Source organism: Pyrus communis, chromosome 10, assembly GCF_041283825.1.
Source record: "Pyrus communis isolate YQ-2024b chromosome 10, ASM4128382v1, whole genome shotgun sequence".
NCBI lineage: Eukaryota > Viridiplantae > Streptophyta > Magnoliopsida > Rosales > Rosaceae > Pyrus > Pyrus communis.
The window spans coordinates 29,567,877-29,589,734 of record NC_142574.1 but is presented as its reverse complement, the minus strand read 5'-3'; the positions used below and the strand labels follow the sequence as shown (position 1 = coordinate 29,589,734).

Sequence of the window (21,858 nt, the reverse complement as noted above, 5' to 3'; positions counted from 1 at the left end):
CCAAAAACAAAACCGTGAGGGAATGGTAAGCCCAAAGCGGACAATATCGTGCTACGGTGGTGGAGCAGGCCCGGGAAGTGATCCGTCCCGGGCCGGGATGTCCCACATCGCCCAGGGGAGTGATCCTTATATGTATTTCCCCTCTCTACCTAGCACGAGGCCTTTTGGGAGCTCACTGGCTTCGAGTTCCATGGGAACTCCAAAGTTAAGCGAGTAGCGCGCGAGAGCATTCACAGGATGGGTGATCCATTGGGAAGTTCTCGTGTGAGTTCCCAGAAACAAAACCGTGAGGGCGTGGTCGGGGCCCAAAGTGGACAATATCGTGCTACGGTGGTGGAGCGGGCCCGGGAAGTGATCTACCCCAGGCCGGGATGTGACAATTTGGTATCAGAGCCTAACTCTGGTCGTGGTGTGCCGACGAGGACGTCGGACCCCTAAGGGGGTGGATTATGACATCCCACATCGCCCAGGGAAGTGATCCTTATATGTATTTCCCCTCTCTACCTAGCACGAGGCCTTTTGGGAGCTCACTGGCTTCGGGTTCCATGGGAACTCCGAAGTTAAGCGAGTAACGCGCGAGAGCATTCCCAGGATGGGTGACCCATCGGGAAGTTCTCGTGTGAGTTCCCAGAAACAAAACCGTGAGGGTATGGTCGGGGCCCAAAGCGGACAATATCGTGTTACGGTGATGAAGCGGGCCGGGGAAGTGATCCACCCCGGGCCGGGATGTGACACACACACAGAATCACAAAAAGGTCAAATCATTGCCAAACCCATAACACCCCAAACCAACAGAAAATAATATAGTTCATCACTTATTTGCCAACCCTAAAACAAACAAACAGGTTGACAAAAAAAAAAAAAAAAAACAAACAAACAAACAAACAGAAAAATAATTATAAGTGATATTTAATCAAGTAGCATCTTGGGTAAGTTGAATCTGGGCGAAGAACCAAACAACATACGAAATAATTATTTTTTGATGCCACAGATTATGTAATTAATTATTAAAAAATGATTACGACTTTTGTTTTGTGTGACAAAGTTGTGACGTGGAAAGTGAGGACCATTTTGGTTGGCAAAGTGTGACAATGCAAGACTTGGATATGCTCAAGTCTTTCCGATAAATTATTGACGTTTTCTCAAGCAAAGTTTTGTTTTTGCTTTTCTGTTGTTTTATTTTCCGGTGGGAATCTCAAGTATGTCAAATGGAAGTTGTTGAAGGCAAATCATTGACCCTAAGTTCTATACATTATTGTCTTTCTGGGGTCACCTATTTGGACTTTAAACGTTTTGAGCTTCAAAATTGTATTAATCCGAGATAGAAATTAGGGTTCATTTGTAAGTATTTTTAAAAACGATCTTTTGATATAGACATCTTAATTTTGAAATCAAACATCTATAATTTTTAGTGATTTGATTAAATTTTTTTTTTGTCATAATTTTGGTGCTTTATGCACATTATATCGTAACAAATTTCCTATAATCTAGCATTTTGATTACACTCTTCTCTGTTAGAGATAATTGTAAAAATAAAAAAAGGTTAGATTCAATTTATTTCCACAATAATGCTACAATTTAGCAATAATTATCTACAATTTAAGATATTTTATTTCCAAAATAGTTTAAAATATTTTTAAACCCCACAAAATCAAACGTATCGAAATAAGTTTTTCTTTTAGTACGTTAAGAATAATATAAACGTACTAATACACAATGTGTACAAAATAAAACGTACCAAAATAAAAATAATGTACCAATATTAACAATATATATCAAATCAAACGTACCAAAATTGCAAATAAACGTACCAATTAATGATTTTTGTAAATTCAAGCATACCCGTAGATAATATATACGTATTGTATTGTACTTAATAATAACTCGTCAACAACTATATTTAAAAAAACAGCAAAAAAAAAAATAATTTATACGTAAATTCAAACGTACCCGCAGATAATATATACGTATTGTATTGTACCTAATAATAACTCATCAACAACGATACTTAAAAAAACAACAACAAAAAATATAATTTCACAAAAAAAAAATTGAAAAAATTACACGGAACTTTTATGGTGATCACCAACTATTTGATAGAAAAAAACCATTTGGAAAAAGAAATAATATTAAACGTTTGCATAACAAATAAAAAATAAAAAAATAACTGTGATCGAAAAAACATATCTGAAATGAGAGAAAATATAGTTTAATTACTAATATCTCCACTAAATAAGGAAAAATGCATCGTGCAGATAAAATGATAAATTCAAAAATTATTTTAATTTTAAAAAATATAATAATGACATGTAATTTAGCTTGAGGGGGCTATTGATCAAAGCACTTTAATCAAATTTTAAAAAGGCTTAGATGTTTAATCTAAATGATATAGAAAAACTGTAGGGGATTCTAATTTTCTCTATGATTGAAAAATGCTTTTAAAAAAATTTATTTTTTGGGTTCCAAAAAATACTTGAAGTACTTCCTGTAAGAAGCACCAACATTTCAATTGCTTTTCCAAGATTCACTTGCATTTTTGCTAAAGATTGGTATAAAAAAAAAATTTCACCAAAAATACTTTTAGCCATTTTAAAAGTACTTTCAGACGAGCCCTTATATAAGAGCTAATTAATTTATTTTTCTTGTAGCATAAAGTGAAATTTAGGTGTTGGGGGTAGGTTAAATTTTCATTTTGTGCAATATTAGACTTAATTTTCCGTAACATGTTTATTCTAACACAAAAAATTTCGTGTTCTAAAACTTGGTGTGTGCTAGAGCCCTGAGCAACTACGAGCTGGGTCCTCCCTTGAGTTCACCTACTTATTGGGAAGTGTCTGATGATCAATGAGTTTAGTTATTAGTTATACTAGCTTCTCCTCTCGCTTTAACGCTCATGTACATAAACTTTTCTTAGCACGTAAATTGCAACAAGAAACCTTATTGAACTACTATAGTTGGAGTGAGAGGTTAGCCTGTTTAGGGTTTGAGAATTACTTGAGGAAAAAGATGAGCAATTTTATTTTCGTTTTGTTGAGCTGCCAACTTTGAATATATTAAACTTCTCCATATCAATATCGAGAACAAAATTCAGGTGCGCAATTCTGTATTTTATGCCTTAACAGCATAACCTATTTGACTAAAGTCTTTAACAAAAGAAACACATGCAAATTGAACTTGTAATTAAAAATTAGCATTTATTTTCTTCGGAAAATCATTAATTTGTAATATTTATTTAAAATATGCATAATTTTACGTGTGTTTTTCTTTGATTAAGATAAGTACCCCACGTGGATCAATTGTCTACATGAGTACATGGCTAGTGTGGTTGTCATGAAGTTTGCCACATAAAGAGGTATTTTGCATGCACTCTCGACCAAAATATATTAAGAGGTATTTAGCACGCCACTTTGACTAATATTCATATTATTATCAATTTCATTTAATCGATTTTTATTGTATAAACTTTGAATTTTTATTACAAATGATCTTTGAGATTGACTTACCTCATCAATATGGTTCATGAAATTGAAAATCAATCAATGTGGTTCCTGAAAGTTGGTGGTATGTTTGAATTCCGTTAAAAAAATATGTTAATGTGCTGACATGGCACAGTATAGGCTCATCACTTTATGCCATGTGGATTAGGGAAAGTTTATTTTAATTAAAAAATGAAATGTACTTCAAAAATTAAAAAAGAAAAAAGAAGAGAAACAAAACAAACTAAAGTAATGGTCGTCTTCCTCCTCGCACTCAGCCATCTACTTCCAACCCAAACGGCAGCAGTCCTTGCAAATTTGGAAGAATTAACATCAAACACAGGCCTCCATTTGTGAACTACAAGGTAATGACCCGAAATAAGCCTAGGTCCTCCAGTAAAAACAAATTCCAAATCCTCTTTTCTTTTCAAAATTGCAACAAAACAACTATTAATCAAATCTACAAGCTTAAGACCAACAATCGGATTCCAATCCAACAAAACAGTGTAAGATAAAAGTGAGATTTGTTGTAGCTAAAAATAAGCTTAAAACATAACCTATTGGTAGTTTGAATAACTAACTCTTAATCCATCGATACTTTCTTAGAATGGATGCTCCAAATTCAAAATCCTCCTTCCCATGTCGACCAAAAAAAAAAAAAATATTTTCACACACTCCAAATTACTTCTCCTACACCCTTTTAATTTTTTAATATTTTATACACACCACTAACACTTGAAAAAAAAATTAAAAAAATTAAAAAAATTAAAAGAGTATGGGAGAAGCAATTTGAGGTGTGTGAATATAATTTCCCTAAAAAAACAATATATACTGGTAGTTTTTCTCACATGTAAACTACTAACAAATGATACATATGTTAGACACTTCATTCTTACGTGTAATACAAATATATTTATTAGAGAATTGTTATACAAATATATTTATTAGAGAATTACCTCAATTTACAACATGACTTGCAGTATATATGTCATATACATATATCTTGCAACAGAATTTTATTTTGGCTTAAATGTCAAAATGGTGTGTTATTGCTATTTGGCCAATTTAATCCATCTGTTTTTAATTTGGCCAATTTGGTCTTCATGTTTATCTTCGTTACTAATTAAGGACATTTAATCTAATCTTTGTTAAAAATTCATAAATTATTAAAATAAAAGAAAATTTTCTCTTCTGCAAACTCCCCAACCTCCTTGCTACTTAATTACATAGTCAGAGGCAAGGTGATCGGAGATAATTTTCTTAGGACTAGGATGATAGGTAGGATCAAGGTGGATCTAGAGACGCGTTCGTCAAGTTACAACTTGCAAGCGTGCATGGCTAGGGTTGAGGTTTGGGTCAAGGACAAGGTGGATGAGGCGGATATGTTCATTTTTTTTTTTTTCATTCCAATTAAAAAAAAAAATTTCGGCAGAGATTAAATAAAAATAGGTTGTAATATTTTTATAAATTTTTTGATAGAGATTAAATAAAATATCTTTAATTAGCTAATAGAGATAAACACAAAAACTAATTGGTAAAATTGAAAATAACGGATTAAATTGACTAATGACTATAACAAATGAGCTATTTTGACATTTACGCTTTATATTTTTATATAAAAAGACAACAAAATTTTATGTATAAACCAAATTTGGCATTTAGCATATAGTATGAAATATTGCTATCAATGTGAGTCCTCACTTTATATATAGGGGCGAAACTTATGCGACCTTTCTATCTTTAAGCTCCACGAATCATCTGTTCCCATCCTTTCATCTCCCCCAAAAAACACCTTCCAAAGCTCTCCGTGAACCAGTAACCCTTTGACTCCCTGTCTGCCCTTGTCCTTCTCCACCTCCATCGAAAACCCAACAAAAAAGCTTTCACCTTTTACGTTTCTATATAAATCCCACTTCCCAAAACTCTCTAACTTCACTCTGTGTTTTCGAAATCCTCGACTTTCATGACCATGCGGAGGAAAATGTGGATGTTTTCTAATTGATCCGCCTCCTCCAACCCCCCCCAAAGCTTGTCTTTTCCGTGATGGAAGGTATGAAAAAACCCTCAAGAACTGCCACAGTCACAGCCACCATCATCAACGCCTTGCTGAGCAACAAAGCCTGTTCACAAAGCTTCCGTCTCTCCAAGCTCTCCTTCTGGTTCGCCCCAACAACTCGCCCTCCCGGTCTGCTCTTCTCCAGCTTCGGTTCATAGTTTCTGCAAATCCCAAAAGACTTGGAAATATTAAACATAACAAACAAACAAACAAACAAGATTCACATGGATTATTACAGTTTTAGCTCAAAATCTTCATTTGGGTCGGATTTCTCGAGTTTGTTCGACCCTTTTAAGCATGACGTAATTGGGTTCGGCGGGGCTTCGCGCGACGGCGCTGCGGCGAATCTGCCTCACTCTCTTGTTTTGGACAGTGAGAAAGGCGAGCTTGTTAAGGCTCCGGCGAGAGTGGGGAAAAAAGAGGTGCCTGAGGCCAAGGCTTTGTTGGCTTTGAAGAATCACAGTGAGGCTGAAAGGAGGAGGAGAGAGCGAATCAATGCACATCTCTCTACACTTCGCGGTCTGGTGCCCTGCACTGAGAAGGTAAAGTAATTTCATTGAGTTTTCTATAAAATTATATTTGGTTAGTCCTAATCAGTTCTAGTTTGTAATTTAATTAGTAAATAATTGGATTTGTTGGATTGTGTTTATAGCTTGTTAATTCTTTTACTGGTTAGTAGTTAGTAGACATTAGTCATCTAACTTAAATTTTCGATTCTGTATCCAATAGTTATACAACAGTTTCTCACAGATTGGAAAATGGAAACTAATAACTTATGATCTGAAATTTAGGTTCTTTGAATTTTTAGGATCGTGCTTAGACCGTAAACAAAAAAAGAATTTTACAGCTTCATTTCAGATTAACTTCTAAAACCTATTTGGCCTACTTGAGCAAAGATTTTGTGTTTTCACAAAATCGAAAAGATGGAAACTTTCGGTTTGAATTGATATGATAAGTTTTTGTTACGTAGTGTGGGATCAGGCTTTGTTGTTGTTGTTTCCTGTCATAGTACGGCAAAAAGGGGTTTATCAGAATATGTAGCAAATTAAATGGAGCAGGCTAGCTGATAGTTTTTAGCTTTTTACAGTCTAATCTATTATGCCAAAAAGCAAACATCTTTAAGCAAAATTTTGTAATGTTACAAGAGTTTCTGTTGAAGAGTTATCAAATTCATAGATTCGGAACTCGAATGAAGTTCTCTGTCAGGAGTCTTGTTCGGATATTCTGTACTCCGTGCTTTGGCATCGAACTGTTGGCTCTAAAAAATGTCATATGTTGTTATTATCATGTTATGAAATCATGTAAAGAGTTCTTTAGTGCACGTCATTCAAATTGACAAATTTTTTTCGTTACATCATTTGCGCTATTGGAGAGTCATTTCTTTATGCAGAAGTTTCAAAAGTCAACTCAAAGATACGTTATAAATTCGAAAAGTAGAATTAATATCACAATCTATGATTATGTGCATAAAATCTTCCATACTAAGAACTTCAAATACTATCTGTAAATTGGATCTGCAGTAGATATCTAGGTTTCATTTTTGCATTTTCAATTAAATTAAGAATCTAAGCATGACGACAGCCATGGTTACTATTTTCATATGCAATGAATCGAAATATAAAAAACAAAGAGGAAGGTAAAGAAGGGATGAAATTTTCACCTGTTGGGTACATCACACTATGCCTTATGAATCTGTGATGTGAGAAAATTTTGAAATTGGCTGTTGTTGGCAGAGAGAGGACATCTGACTTTGCTGTATATTCTACGAAGTCAAAGGCGCCTATAATAAAATTATAGTTTAGTAGGCTGAGCGTTGTTTCATGCTAACCTCATCTTGCTGAATAATTTTCTGAGCATACGTATGGATGCTTTGCTGTTAACTGTTACAGTAGATAGCAGACAATTCTGTGTTTCGAAGTTTCGAGAAATACTGAAGATTATGATTGGATGATGGGGTAGAGTGCCAGCTGTGTGGTAGATGCCATCACAAGGTCTGCATCTGGATATATTTTATGGCTTAGATGTATCTTGCCGAACTGTTTCGTTATGCTAATTAATTGATTATGGTTATATCAGATTATGGGCGGTAAGCAAGAAACAGATGTGTGGGGAAAGAATAACCAGTAAATTTTTTAATTTGAAGCTGAAGAGTATCTGTATTAATACAACAAAGATTTTTAATTGCAAATTTGTTAGCTTAGTTTGTCGTCAACCACACCTTGTAGGTTGTAACAAGTCGGAATACTAGCTCTGCATTTTCTGGACTAAGTCTATGTGATGATAACTTATCAACAAGTTCTGCTGATGCTACTATAATTAGTAATTAATTATATAAAACTTGTATTCGTCTCTCTAGCTAGGTGTCTGTTCGTCTTTGTCAAGATTAAGTTAATTGGGTTTCTCCAGTTGACAAAGAAGACATCTTACTTGCGTACAAATGGCTGCCAGTTGTTTTGTTTTGTACATGCATGTATACATCTACGTATCTAATTTCTTGTGTATGTATGCGCCCGTGTAGTATGATCACTGCTTATATTTTCTTAATGATAGGTTATGCAGCTTATGCTGTTGACCAGCACTGCAACATAGCTGTAGTTGCTTGTAAGAAGAGTAACAATAAATTTCGGTGTTTAAAAACGTGAAACAAACTATGTGTTGACTGTTGGTGGCAACAGATTTAAGTCTTAACCTTGATCTAATCATTCGTTACAGATGGACAAAGCCACATTACTTGCAGCAGTTATCAGCCAAGTGAAAGATCTGAAGATGGATGCCCTAGAATCCAGTAAGGGGTTTCTCATCCCAGTTGATGCCGATGAAGTGAAAATTGAACCCTATGTTGCGGCAGGGGATGGAACCATATCTGTGAAGGCATCCGTCTGCTGTGAATACCGGTCTGAGCTTCTCTCTGACCTAAGAGAAGCCCTCGACTCCCTCCACTTAAAAATGGTGAAAGCAGAAATAGCGACTTTAGGAAACCGAGTGAAAAATGTATTCGTTCTCACCAGCTCCAAACCGGGAAGCAATGATTCTGATGCTGAAGCATACGAACTTCTTGCAAGTTCGGTTCACCAGGTCCTGAGTTCCGTCCTTGATAAAGCATCGGCCTCACCAGAATACTCGCCAAGAACAACGCTGCTGAGCAAAAGGCGAAGGCTCTCTTACTTCGATAAAATCGATACCTCGAGCTCATCCTCGTGAGAGCAAGATTTGTATGTCTTGGTGATCAAGATCAAGAATGTGCATTTGTAATTTCAAATATGGAGTTTGTATTTGTATTTTCGGACATGGATGCGTGGATATATCAATTATTTGAGATATCTACATGTACACATTGTAATATAAAACCTCATTTAATCTATAAGGAACAAGGAGGAAAGACGAAGCTCCTTGGATTGTAATATAATTTGTATGGATGTGTGATTTCATACACAAAATTAGATTGCTACTTTAAGTGACAAAATTGCCTTAACTTTTGTTAAACATTGAAAAAATTTAGCAATGGTCTCTTGACTAAAACTCATGACCATTGGTCCCTTAATTTTTCAAAACTTGCAGCTATGGTCATTTGAACTTTCTGTCAAAACGAGTCACGTTGGAAGAATCTTTGCAACAATTGGGTTAAAGTTGGAACCCTTGGTCCAATTGGGTTAAAGTTAAGGGACCATTTCTACAATTTTCTCATTTAGTTTCTCATATTTTCCCCTTGATTAAACCTCACATGCATGACACGCGACTCATTTTGACGGAAGTTTTAACAGAGTCGGTGAAAATGACCTGCATGTTTTGATGAGTTAAGAGACCAATGATCATAGATTTTTAGTTAAGAGACCACTGCCCCAATTGAGTTAAAGTTAAGGGATCATTCCTAAAAATTTCTCTGAAACATTTTAACGAAAATTTAGACACAAAATTAATTGAGATACTAAATTGTTACAACCAAAAGTTTGTGTACTAAATTGAAACAAAATTCAAAGTTCAAGTATTAAATTCGGAAGAAGCACTAAAACTTGGATTAACTAACCAGAACAAAATAATACTTAGGCCTTGTCAGTCGGTGGGTCCACCAGGTGCTGTGTTGGCGAGATGTCATTGGCTACTTCCCTTAGAAGCAGTATATGCGGGAAAAGGAGGGAATCTAAACCGTGGAGAGAAGGAACTCCAAACCAACACAACGAGGTGTCTTCTTCTTCTTCTTCTTGTTATATTCGAACTTGATCTCTTCACTCTTTCTGACAAACAATTTATATACGTTTACCCTTTGTACTCTTCAATTTTACGAAATCTTACCCCCCAAAAAAGAAGAGGGCAAGCTCGCAGCTAATCGCAGCAGAAAAATCATGGAGGGAGGCACCGGGAAATCCATACTCCAATTCGCACCGTTTCAGAGCTCCGTCGACGAGGGTTTCTGGCACAGACTCTCTTCCTTGAAGCTCAACAAGTTCGGCATCGACGACTCGCCTGTTCCCATCACCGGTTCGTTTTTTTGTTTGTTTAATTTCTGTTAATAGATGGTGCAGTTCTGGGAAATAAAAAAGATAGAAGATTTCCGCAGTTTGGATGGTGGGTTTTGGAAATTCTTGTACTTTTGTTGAATTATTATTTTAGTTGTAGATTATGAGATAAAAAAATAGCCTTTTTGGATGTGGAATTGTTGTTTTAGCTATTTTGGTGCGAAAATTTGGAGGAGGAAAAAGCAGCAAGATTTGTAAATTGGGTTTCGGATTTCGATTAATTGGGATAACAAAGATATGATTTTTGTGATGAATGATAGTGCTTTACAATGTTGTTTACTTATATGATTTTAATGCGAATTTATGTGTGACTTAAGTGCAACGGCTTCCTGTAATCTGAGATGTGGACTGACACTGTTGCAGGTTTCTACGCACCGTGCTCGCATTCTCAAGTGTCAAATCATTTAACTCTTTTAGCCGAGTCTTTGCCTTCGGATTCGAGTGAGGAATCATCGGTACCAGGAGTAAGTCGGGGCAATAGGAACAGGTGCTCCGTTCCAGGAATCATTTACAACACCAATACGGTAGAGGGCTTTCATGCGCTTGATAAACAGGGCTTGCTTAAGGCAGAAGTGCAAAAGGTATTGAATGTGTTGACAATGTATTACATCTGTGAGTGACAGTACAATATAGTATTCGGTTGAAATATCATGTAGGTGGATTGGTAGGGTTGACTAACAATGAATTTAATGTTGCTTAACATATCTGGTTCTTGTTCGTAATCAGATTTGGGAGGACATCCAGAGTGGAAGAGCATTGGAGGATAGTTCAGTACTCTCGAGGTTCCTCGTCATCTCTTTTGCAGACCTGAAAAAATGGAGCTTTAATTACTGGTTTGCTTTCCCCGCTCTGGTGCTTGATCCTCCAGCAACTTTGGTAAATTTGAGGCCAGCTTCACAGTGTTTTAGCTTGGAGGAGGTATGTCAGATGTGTTTTTTATAGGCACTGTAGAAAGGTATTTAGATGTTACTTATATAAACTCTAATACTATTGTTATATCTTTAGGCAGAATCTGTTTCAGCAGCATTTAACGAGTGGCGTAACTCAAGCCTAACAGCAGGTATACATATGTCTCATTTTCTATTCTGTCAATTGTCTGCAGAAACTTCTCCTTATGTTCACGTATGCTTGGATGTAAATTTTGAATGTTTCTTCTAACCTAATTTGTCTGATTCAGACGTGCCATTCTTCTTGGTTCATATTGATTCAAATTCACACTCTACTATTAAGCATCTAAAGGATTGGGAAACCTCCCAAAGTGCTGATGATGGTCACAAGGTCTGTTCGCTTAACTTTTGATTCAAACTATAGCTAATCATTTAGGTGTCCGGGAAACTGGAATAATTTTTTAGATATTTCGGGGTTCAACTTTCTTAAAGTTACTTTTTGTGCCATTGCAGTTACTCTTTGGTTTTTACGATCCATGCCATCTTCCAAACCATCCCGGTTGGCCTCTTCGCAACTTCCTTGCTCTTATTTGCTCAAGATGGGATCTAAAGTCTGTTCACTTTTTATGCTATAGAGAGAGTCGGGGTTTCGCAGATCTGGGACTGTCCCTTGTTGGTGAAGCTCTGATTACAGTTCCGCCAGGTAGTGCTGCAGAAATTGGGTTACTGCCCAGTTATGATTACGTTTCTCCCTTCTACAGTTTGAATATGCTTGTATCTGTAGTTACTCTAACTTAAGTTTTTATGTGTTTTTAGGATGGAGAGATCATGGTCATGTACCAAATGCAGTCGGGTGGGAACTTAACAAAGGGAGAAAAGTACCCAGGATTATTAGCCTTGCTAAATCTATGGATCCAACTAGGTATGTTGTCTCTATTGGCACCCTATTTTCAATAACGTTACTAGTCCATTGTTATCTTAGTGTCTTTTTATAACTTTTACAGGTTGGCCATATCTGCTGCAGATTTGAATTTGAAACTAATGAGATGGCGTGCTTTGCCTTCTTTGAACTTAAATAGCTTGTCTTCTCTCAAGTGTCTCCTCCTTGGAGCTGGTACACTTGGATGCCAGGTTGCTCGGACGCTTATGGTGAGTGTTCCAAAAATACAAATTAATTTGTAGTTCTATTATGTATCTATTGGGTGACTAAAGGGTACATGTTTTACAGGCTTGGGGTGTCCGGAACATTACGTTGGTTGACAATGGCAGGGTGGCTATGTCTAATCCGCTGCGGCAATCACTGTATACATTAGATGACTGCCTAAATGGCGGTGAATATAAAGTGACAGCTGCAGTTAATAGTCTCAAGAAGATATTTCCAGCTGTGGTAATTAATTTCATCTCTTTGTCCTCTAAAATACATGGATTGAAACGAAAATTTGTTGATTTTCTTATATTGCCTGCCCATCTCTTTATTCTTTTACCAGGAAGCAGAGGGTGTCATCATGGCTATACCGATGCCTGGACATCCTGTTCCGAGTCAAGAAGAGCAGAGTGTGCTCGATGATTGTAGACGACTACATGATTTAATTGATTCTCATGATGTAGTTTTCCTGCTGACTGATACAAGAGAAAGCCGGTGGCTACCATCTCTCCTTTGTGCAAATACTAACAAGGTTGGTTGACTTAAGCTTTTAGGATCTTGCAGACTTGCACTGCGATATAATGTGGCCCTATATTCTCATATATAACTTTGACTCACGTCTACATTACAAAGATCTAGTTACATGATTCAAAAATATTGGATATTTGAATTAGCTATCGTAACAAATTGACATACATATTATCGAATAATAAATCATTACTATTTACTTGTTTGCAGATTACTATAACTGCGGCTTTAGGGTTTGATAGCTTCTTGGTTATGCGCCATGGAGCAGGTCCTTGTAGCTCTAGCCATTACTCAAAAACTGAAGCTGAAAATGCTTTATCTGCTTATATGGGCAATCTTGGCCTTACTGATAGAGACGGGGGGAAGAGATTGGGCTGTTACTTCTGCAATGATGTTGTTGCGCCTATTGATGTAAGTTTCTAGGATGTAATACATATATTTTAAGTGTTCTTCCATGTACTTTGAATACAGTCATAAGTATAAGCCTTTTGTTCTATGTGCAGTCAACTTCAAACCGCACATTGGACCAGCAATGCACTGTTACACGCCCAGGCCTTGCTCCTATTGCCTCAGCTCTTGCAGTTGAGCTCTTAGTGGGGATCCTGCATCACCCTCATGGGTAAAATCTTGGAATTTTTTGAAAATTACTAAATATGTACTAGCTTTCTGCGTTTTTCAAATATTTTCATTTTTCATGAGCTCAATAGAAATTCCACATTTAGTTTTTTAAACGGTTGAACTGGAATTTTGATATTAAACTGCTTGTGTTCAGGATATTTGCGGAAGGTGAGGTGGTAAACTCCAGTAATAGCGGAAGCAGTGAGCAGCCTCTTGGTATTTTACCCCATCAAATTCGCGGTTCCCTAGCGCAGTTTTCGCAGATGACACTTGTGGGCCACTCCTCGGACAGTTGCACGGCTTGTTGCAGCACTGTGAGTTTTGCCTTGCTTGGAGACTTTCTGTAGCGTTCATGATATTTTGCCAGATTCTGTGTTCCTTATTCACGGCAAATGAATTATTTCAGGTGGTGTCCGAATATCGGAAAAGGGGAATGGAATTTATTTTGCAAGCAATCAACCATCCTACATATCTGGAGGACCTAACTGGACTGACAGAGTTGATGAAATCAGCTAGTAAATTCGAGTTGGACTGGGACGACGGGACAGATGAAGACGATGATGATTTGGTTGAGGTTTGATTTTCCTTTTCTTTGGGGTGTCTGGGTTCAAAGCTGTAATTCATTCTCAATTGTACATATGCTCAGGAAAGTAACATTCAATTATGTATTTTTCAATTTGTTCGTTCTCGCACCATTCTGAATTGTATGCTCTACTTCTCTATGAAAGAATATATTCGAAGTTTAACCCAAGTTGCGGTTGTTTGTGTCGATTCTTAAGCTACGGAATGAGAGATTTTGTTTCCCTGTAAACACATTGTTCCTGGTATAAAAAAAGAACAGCATCAAATGTTCAAGTGTGGCTGAGAGGGGGCAGAAAGCTAGAAACGAGTACAGTAAATATTGCGTATTGAAATCGTCGACTAAAGTACGAAGCGTGACCTGAAAATTATGGTCACAGACCACAACGTGTTGCGTATCCGAGCATGTAGCATAAGTTTTGGCAGCCTAAGATTTGGCTTGGCTGGTCGTTGCAATGACTTCTGAAAGTTTGAACGGGGCGACGACTATGAACCTGAGAACCAGCCTTCCCGTGTCCTTGAAGCACGTTGTGCCGCCGCTGCCGCCTTGAATCACAAACCTTAAAATGCAGACGACCTTTGAAGCCAGAACTTCAAAGGAAGCTTCAAAAGCAGAAAACTGCTTCTTCTTCTTTTTTATTTTTGTTTTTTCTACCAGAAGAGTAGAGGATGAGGAGAAGTTTCAAAATCAAAGTCTGCCACTTTAAAAGTCTATCAAGACTAGCATAAGATAAGATTGAACTGAGACTCCGTGGATTTTGCACTTTGTCTCCCTCCGTCTCCTGAACCATCGTAATATAAAGTGCGTAGTGTCTCAGATCAACCACGCGCTGTTATGTGAAAAAGTTGAATATATAGCATTACCTAATTGATTTAAGATACCATTATAGAAGTATAACCATCAACCAAATCATGCACTGTTATGTGAAAAATTAAACATAGCTGAGCAGCACCTAACCGACTTGAGATGTTGTTATAGTGATATTCCGGTGCTCTCGATGTAGGTAAGTGTCTCTATAACATGTATGATTCCTTAGTGCAGCTGTGGTTGGTTCTGCAGATTGAGTATTGTGTGATTAATCTTCCACCTAGCTCATACGTTAGTGGACTAGCCATTTGAGTTTTAGATTTAGTCATCCCACGTGTGTGGATCACGTTTTGGTTGCTGGCATTCCGCGTGGCAGAAGGAGAAAAACTTCCTTGCATTATGAGATATGCTTACATGAAACATGAACTCTAAATAGTATGCATCGTTAATTACGGATTGTCATATGAAAAAAATTTATGCATGAAATGTACTTGGTTTGAAATATCACTATAATAAACTCTGGTATATGTAAGCTTGTATTGTGAAAATCATACCGAACTTATTCAAAACTAGCACATTTCCTATGCTTTCGGGAAAAAACAGTACAATCTTGACAAGTTGGAGAAACCAACTCAAAATACGGATGGTTGGCGAGTACTCAAATTTTAAATGTGCAACAAGCCATCTCAAAAAACATGGATAGCTAAATTGGAGTTAATACATCCATAAAGGGTCCGATCTAATGTCATGTTAACATGATATTTTGAAAAAACTCAAGCTTTTATATATCGTAATACGAATTTTGCTATTATCAATTGTCAGAATTTAACCATGTATTGTGAGTTCTGCATGCAAGTGACAGAAAGTAGATCGTTTGTATGTACTTCAAATGGCCAATGCGTCACTGTCTTAGAAGCTGTAGCAGCAGGTATAGACTTCAAAAAGGAAGAACTGTCGACGGTGGAGGGTGGAACACATCAGAAAGCACTAGTTTCTTGTCATTTTTTGGCTCAACACAAACACAAACACCTCGTGATATAATCATCTAAATAAAAACCCTTATTGCGCTTGATGTGGCTACTGTTTCACACGTTGGAAAGTTTAATAATGTTTTGGCCTTTCAGGACTCAACAAACTTAATGAATTTATGGTGGAACTGCCACGCCCATCATGTATGATATCTACGTGCTATTGGGGCCAAAATGTGACTCCATCAAAAAAAGGTAATGTTAGGGAGACAAAATTTATATACAAAATTTACAAACTAAATGTTATGTTATCAATATAAATGAGCACTTTAAGCAACGTTTAAGTAATAATTCAATCATCAACTTTTATGTCATTTAGTTTATAAAACTTCGCCTACAAATGAAATGGTTGTTTGGGTCAATATTGGCGATCAGTGCGTGTGTCCAAGTGGTGCACTAAACTCTTAGATATATAGCAGATTGTTCCGAGTAGTTCTTGACCAAGGTTAGGATTTCAAAGAAAAGAAGAACGAAAAGATTGTTGGCAAAGTTTTGGTGGCTGTAAAAAGTCCGCACATCGAAAGAAAAGTAAGAGAAGAAATTCAAGATGATTCCCAACTTGGAACTACTAATAATAATATAAAGAGAAATACATATATAAAAAGATAATTGTATACCGAATGCACATTAACAAGTGTACTAACTTATCACAAATATACTATCGTCGTACTTTCAAAACTGATGTTACTGTGACGATATTTTAAATTAATTATTCACTGTCATGTATTTTTAATTTTTTTTCACACAACAATACATAGTTATCTATCATTGCATAAAGTATCTCTCTTTTAGCTATATGAATCAATTGACGAAGATTCTCATTTTTAGACGTGCAAATATTTTAAACAAAAGAGTTCATCGCCTTTGTCCCCCTATTTGGACGCCTGATTGGTGTTTCTCCCAATTCATGGTACGGGATACAACCTAACTAATATAGAATTTAGATCCTTTGCACTCTGCAGGAAAATGTAGAAAAGTGCAAGATGGCCAAAATAAATTGGACTAGACCAACCAAATCTCGACCTAATTCCTAATATTCAAGCATGGAATCCAACTGAAAAAAAAGACACAATTTGAGCAAAATTATACATTAGCATCACATAATTTAATTTCTTATTAAAGTAAGTGTCGTATTTTTTAGTTCGACATCAAATTATTATGATTGTCATATTGTATGTATCCCTGACTATTTTAGTGAAAATATATCGTTAAGCATAATAGTTCATGACTGTGTATAACGTAACAAGCTATAACTTAGCTAGCAAAAGATCAGACACCATTAATTTATGCAACATGTTATCAACATTAGATATGAAGATATTAAGATATGTTTTTCTTGCTGCAACATAGAGATCAGATCCTTCCTGCAACAAATCCACCAAAACGAAACCACGCATGTGAGAAAACAAATGCTAGATCTGAGGATTAATAGTGCAGCAAACCCATTAATTTTCTGCGCCTGTATGAGATCAAAACTTAATAACCTTGCAGGAAAATCAGTGCGGGTGCTCCGTGTCCCTGATTCCCACATGCCTCTAAGTGTAGCTCAGAACAACGATTAAATATGATTAAAATTAATAAAGTTTTAAAGTGCCGACGCAAGTCGAATCAATTAATCATAATTATAGCATACCTGCAAATTTTATATTCGATTTTAAATCTTCGTTTCAGAAAATTACAGTAACTTATACCATGATTTTTTCAAAATATGATTACAATTAATAAAGTTAAAAAATGCCGACACGAATTGAGTCAATTAATCATGATAGCAAACCTGTAAATTTTATATTCGATTTTAAATCTCCGTCTCAGAAAATTACAGGAACTTATACAATGACTTTTTCAAAACAAAAATCCAAAGCAATTGATAATAAAACAAACTTTACGGCAGCACATCGTGGCACTCTCAAAAACCATGGCAACAAAATATATTGAAGTCGTGGGACGGTCAACAATAGTCTAGGCCGTCTGAGTCTGATCACATCCAAGCAACTTCCCCACAGTGGAGTAGGTGATGTGTGCCCCCCTCCCACACACATGTAACACAACCCCGTATAATAAACCTAATCTTGAACACAGGTTGGTCCAACACACATGTATAAATAATTCATTAGAAAAAAATTTTTTTATAGATGCATGTTAAATTATAGTTTGTTTGTAAAAGGAACTAATATTTTCAAGACGAGGAATATTAAACGTTCTTGTAATTCAAGAATAACGTTCGGACCAGAATAACGTTCTTGTAATTCAAAAAATTCGACATGGGCATTATAGGAATACGATCTGAAATATAATACCAATGTTGAAGATCATATATATATTATACACAAATATTTCATTTAAATATCTGTCACGGTTTGTGAGTCCCAATACTCAGCATACTGTTCCCCTGCATGTGCTTTGTGCCCCCTTCAGTTTCTTTCTCTTTCTATCCCTCTGATTCCATAAAACCACCAACACCTTTCTCTCTTAAAGTCAAACTCCCATAAAAATTTGTATAAAGATACAAAAACCCTACACAGTTTCTCAACCCTCTCTCTCTCTCTCTCTCTCTCTCAAGTTTTCAACCAAACATGTCTGATTCAAATTCTACACCTGCTTCTTCTTCTTCTTCTTCTTCTTCTCGATGGGTATATTCTTACCTAAAGCTTAGGTTTTTCAACCGCATCCGACGGTTCCTACGCTCCAAAAACGCCCGCAAACGCCCTACGCCGTCGGATCACTTCGACACGTCATCAAGACCCTCCAAAGTTGTAAGCAATAGTAACGAAGTAATGGTACAGCAAGTCGTTATGGAGAAGGTGAGTGGTGGTGACCATGATGATTCTGTGATGGGATTGCAAAGGGCGGTGAAGAAGCTTCACTTTGGAATTAGTTGGGAAGAGAAGGAGTTGGCGTCTATGGAGATTGGTATGTTGGCTAAAGAAGATGTCAAGGTGAGGAAGCTGGTGGGCGGGCTAGGTATTATACCGGTTTTGGTGTCCATGGCGGCGTCCGAGGTGGTTGCTCGCCGGCGAGTGGCAGTTTTTGCCTTGATTGAGCTTGCTAATGGAACTTACACGTAAGCTTCCATTTTATCTCTTATATTTTGTTTAAGAGCATTTAAATTTTCATTCTTGGATAAGAGTTTATTTTTAATAATCGAGCTAATTTATGATAAATAATGCCTTTTTTTTTATTTGAATGTTTTGTGATTTTGCGTCTCGCATGGCATGCTAGGAAAATATTAATACATGTGTGTGTAATATATATTTCATTGAACACGGATTATAACGTCAGGTTGTTTTGCTTATATATAAATGTATAATATTAAAAGAGTAGAAAATCGAATACAAGACTTTAGGCATAGAGTGAACTATATTATTTTTTGAATTACAAGTCTCTTATAATTAAATTATTGTTTATTAAGTTCGAGTGGCCACATTTGACTTTAATATACAGTTAAGTGATTGTCTTTTAGGTGAGTTTTTTCAGTATGACGAGAATATGATCCGGTGCACTAAATGTCATAATACAAGTGGTTTAATTTTTTTTTCTTTTCAAATGTCCAGCCGCTTGTATTATAATATTTAGTGTATTGAACCATGTTTCCAGCCTACTAAAAAATTTGTCTCTTTTTAGGACAATTAAGAATGTAAATTATCGAAGGAAAGATGACTCCATTTTCCAAAAGTAGAATTAAGTGTGTTAAATTTTCGTTTGAATCTTTGCCCAACTCAAGTGATGATTGTGACATAAAACAGCTATCTTGCTAAAAGGCAATGTCATTTTAATGGTAGGGTAGGGTTTAGTCGTTTAGTGGGCAGATGCAAGAATATAGAACAACAAAAAGTAGTATATTTGAATGGTTGCTATTGCTCAATCAACTTAAATTGATAGAGAAGAACTTATACGGTACAAATATAATATAGTGCTATCGTAGTGTTTCATCTTGGAGACACAGATATATTTAAATTTTACACAAATGTTGTATTATTAATACTAAACACCACAATGTACCGTATCATATAAGTTCGAGCTCCACCCTGTATAGATATGTCATCTCAGTGGTTGCCGTTATTGATTAATGAACTTTCCCAATAACTTGGCACATTTTTGCATAATGCAACTTAATTAATTAGTTTTAAAAAAAGGGGTTAATGAGGTTTAACTATTAATTTATTTCATGGGATTGCTGCATTATTTGAAATATATCAAACATAATTAGACAATCTGCCATTGAATCAGAGGAGGCCGGCCGCAGGCTGCGGTGGCTGTCGACCAACTTAAAATACATAGTGGTTGGAAGAGTTGGAGGGAGGAACAATATAATGGAAGCTAACATGAACCTGTTTTTCAAAAGTGATGATTTTTTTTAGGGTTCGTAGGAATTTTTAGGGTTAGTTGTTCAGATCCTATTTGACTTTTGGACAATAAAAACCCCCATTTTGTTGACCTTCACACCAAAACAAAGATTTAAATACTTTAGAATCTCATGGACTTGAGATCACTCTTTATTTTTTTAACTTTAATTATGTACGCCATCTATATCAAAACGAAGAGTCTTGTTGGCTTGAGATCATCTTTATATGCGTCATCTTTGCATAGGATAAGTTCTTCTGTAAAGCCGGTCTCATGGGGCTTTTCTCTCGAGCACAAAACCAAACATTAGAATATGCCCTTGTGCATATGCAATATTAATTTTCTCTGTATCGGCAACCTAATTTTTATTTTGTTTGGTGTGCTTATAAATTGTATAAAATGTATATTTTTTAATTTATCAACTGGTCAGATTTCAACACCATTATTTGACTCGAACTATATAGTTATTCTTCTTGTCATCATTAAGCTAGACAGAATAAGTTTGAGATATTTTAAGCTTATGTGATCTAATTTTCTGCATGTTCATAATTTCTTTCAGGAACAAGGCTCTCATGGTGGAGGCAGGAATCTTCTCAAAGCTACAAAACGACATCAACATTCTTGACGAGCCAACAAGGCACCAATTTGCAGAGTTGCTCTTGTTGTTGTCCTCACTTGCAAATACCCAGTTCCCTCTGTCCTCATCAGAAATTGTCCCATTTCTTGTTGGCATTATTGAGTCAAGCACTTCAACCATTGAAACCAAAGAGCCATGCTTGGGAGCTTTGTTCAACCTCTCCACAATGCTGGACAGTGCAGCCAATTTGGTCTCTAACGGGGTGGTCGAGGCGCTCCTGAAGCTATCCACAACCGAAGCGCTTTCTGAAAAAGCACTTGCGGCGCTGGGGAACTTGGTAGTGACCCTAATGGGGAAAAAGGCCATGGAGAATAGCGCGGCGGTGCCGGGGAGCTTGATAGAGATTTTGACATGGGATGAGAAGCCCAAATGCCAGGAGCTATCTTGCTACATTCTAATGATTTTAGCTCACCAAAGCTCAGATCAAAGGGAGAAAATGGCCAAGTCAGGAATTGTGCCTATACTTCTTGAGGTGGCATTGTTGGGAAGCTCTCTTGCTCAAAAGAGAGCACTAAAACTTTTGCAATGGTTCAAGGATGAGAGGCAAGCAAAGATGGGGCCTCACTCAGGGCCCCAGACAGCTAGGGTTGCAATTGGTTCACCTTTAAATCAAAGGGAGGCACAACAAGGGAAGAAAGTGATGAACAATTTGGTGAAACAAAGTTTGCACAAGAATATGGAAATGATCACAAGGAGGGCTAGTGCTCATGGGGACTCATCCAACCTCAAGGCCCTGATCATCAGCACAAGCTCTAAAAGCTTGCCTTACTAAATGGGGATACACACAGCATTCTTAACGTACTTCCTCCTCGAGTTTCAAACGCATAGCCGCCAGAAGCAGAATCTCGTATTTCGTCGAGAGAACCTCTTAGTTGCTCACTGCTCATGAACAACTAGGACATGTTCTCGAGGGGGAATAAATGAAATCCTTGAAACAAAAACAAAAACTAAAAGAATCTGCATCTGTTGTGCACATAGCTTTTGACAATTGTAGATGTCAACAAATCTTATCCAGATGAGTAAAGATGAACCCTTGCATGGGACACAAAGGAATGTAGTGACTAGTTTTTCTTTTATTCCTTTGTTTCAATGTGCTAAGGTGTGCCATTCTTTGTGTGAAAAGAAAATCATATAATTCTCTTATGTTAAATCTGCTTACACCTTGGCCATTAATTTTAAGGAAAACTAATGAAAAGACTTGAAAATTTTGAGTTTTAACGATAAGAACAAAATAAAAGGTAA

The 21,858-nt window shown here is 36.5% G+C and overlaps 3 protein-coding genes across 3 annotated transcripts; all 3 read left to right on the top strand.

Annotated features, from left to right (window-relative positions):
• Positions 1-5,200: 5,200 nt before the first annotated feature.
• LOC137729903 (transcription factor bHLH30) lies at positions 5,201-8,995 on the top strand. Its single transcript, XM_068468953.2, has 2 exons — positions 5,201-6,074; positions 8,245-8,995. Exons 1-2 carry the CDS (start codon positions 5,757-5,759, stop codon positions 8,731-8,733), a joined length of 807 nt encoding a protein of 268 aa, XP_068325054.2. The 5' UTR covers positions 5,201-5,756; the 3' UTR covers positions 8,734-8,995.
• Positions 8,996-9,683: 688 nt separating this feature from the next.
• LOC137729414 (ubiquitin-like modifier-activating enzyme atg7) lies at positions 9,684-13,974 on the top strand. Its single transcript, XM_068468359.2, has 14 exons — positions 9,684-10,008; positions 10,410-10,627; positions 10,773-10,964; positions 11,052-11,106; positions 11,224-11,324; positions 11,447-11,636; positions 11,750-11,855; positions 11,938-12,082; positions 12,162-12,320; positions 12,421-12,609; positions 12,816-13,016; positions 13,109-13,224; positions 13,378-13,537; positions 13,630-13,974. Exons 1-14 carry the CDS (start codon positions 9,873-9,875, stop codon positions 13,801-13,803), a joined length of 2,142 nt encoding a protein of 713 aa, XP_068324460.2. The 5' UTR covers positions 9,684-9,872; the 3' UTR covers positions 13,804-13,974.
• Positions 13,975-18,097: 4,123 nt separating this feature from the next.
• LOC137727714 (U-box domain-containing protein 45-like) lies at positions 18,098-21,766 on the top strand. The gene is made up of 2 exons (XM_068466533.2): positions 18,098-18,699; positions 20,539-21,766. The coding sequence occupies exons 1-2, from the start codon at positions 18,212-18,214 to the stop codon at positions 21,386-21,388; spliced, it is 1,338 nt and encodes a 445-aa protein (XP_068322634.2). The 5' UTR covers positions 18,098-18,211; the 3' UTR covers positions 21,389-21,766.
• Positions 21,767-21,858: the final 92 nt, after the last annotated feature.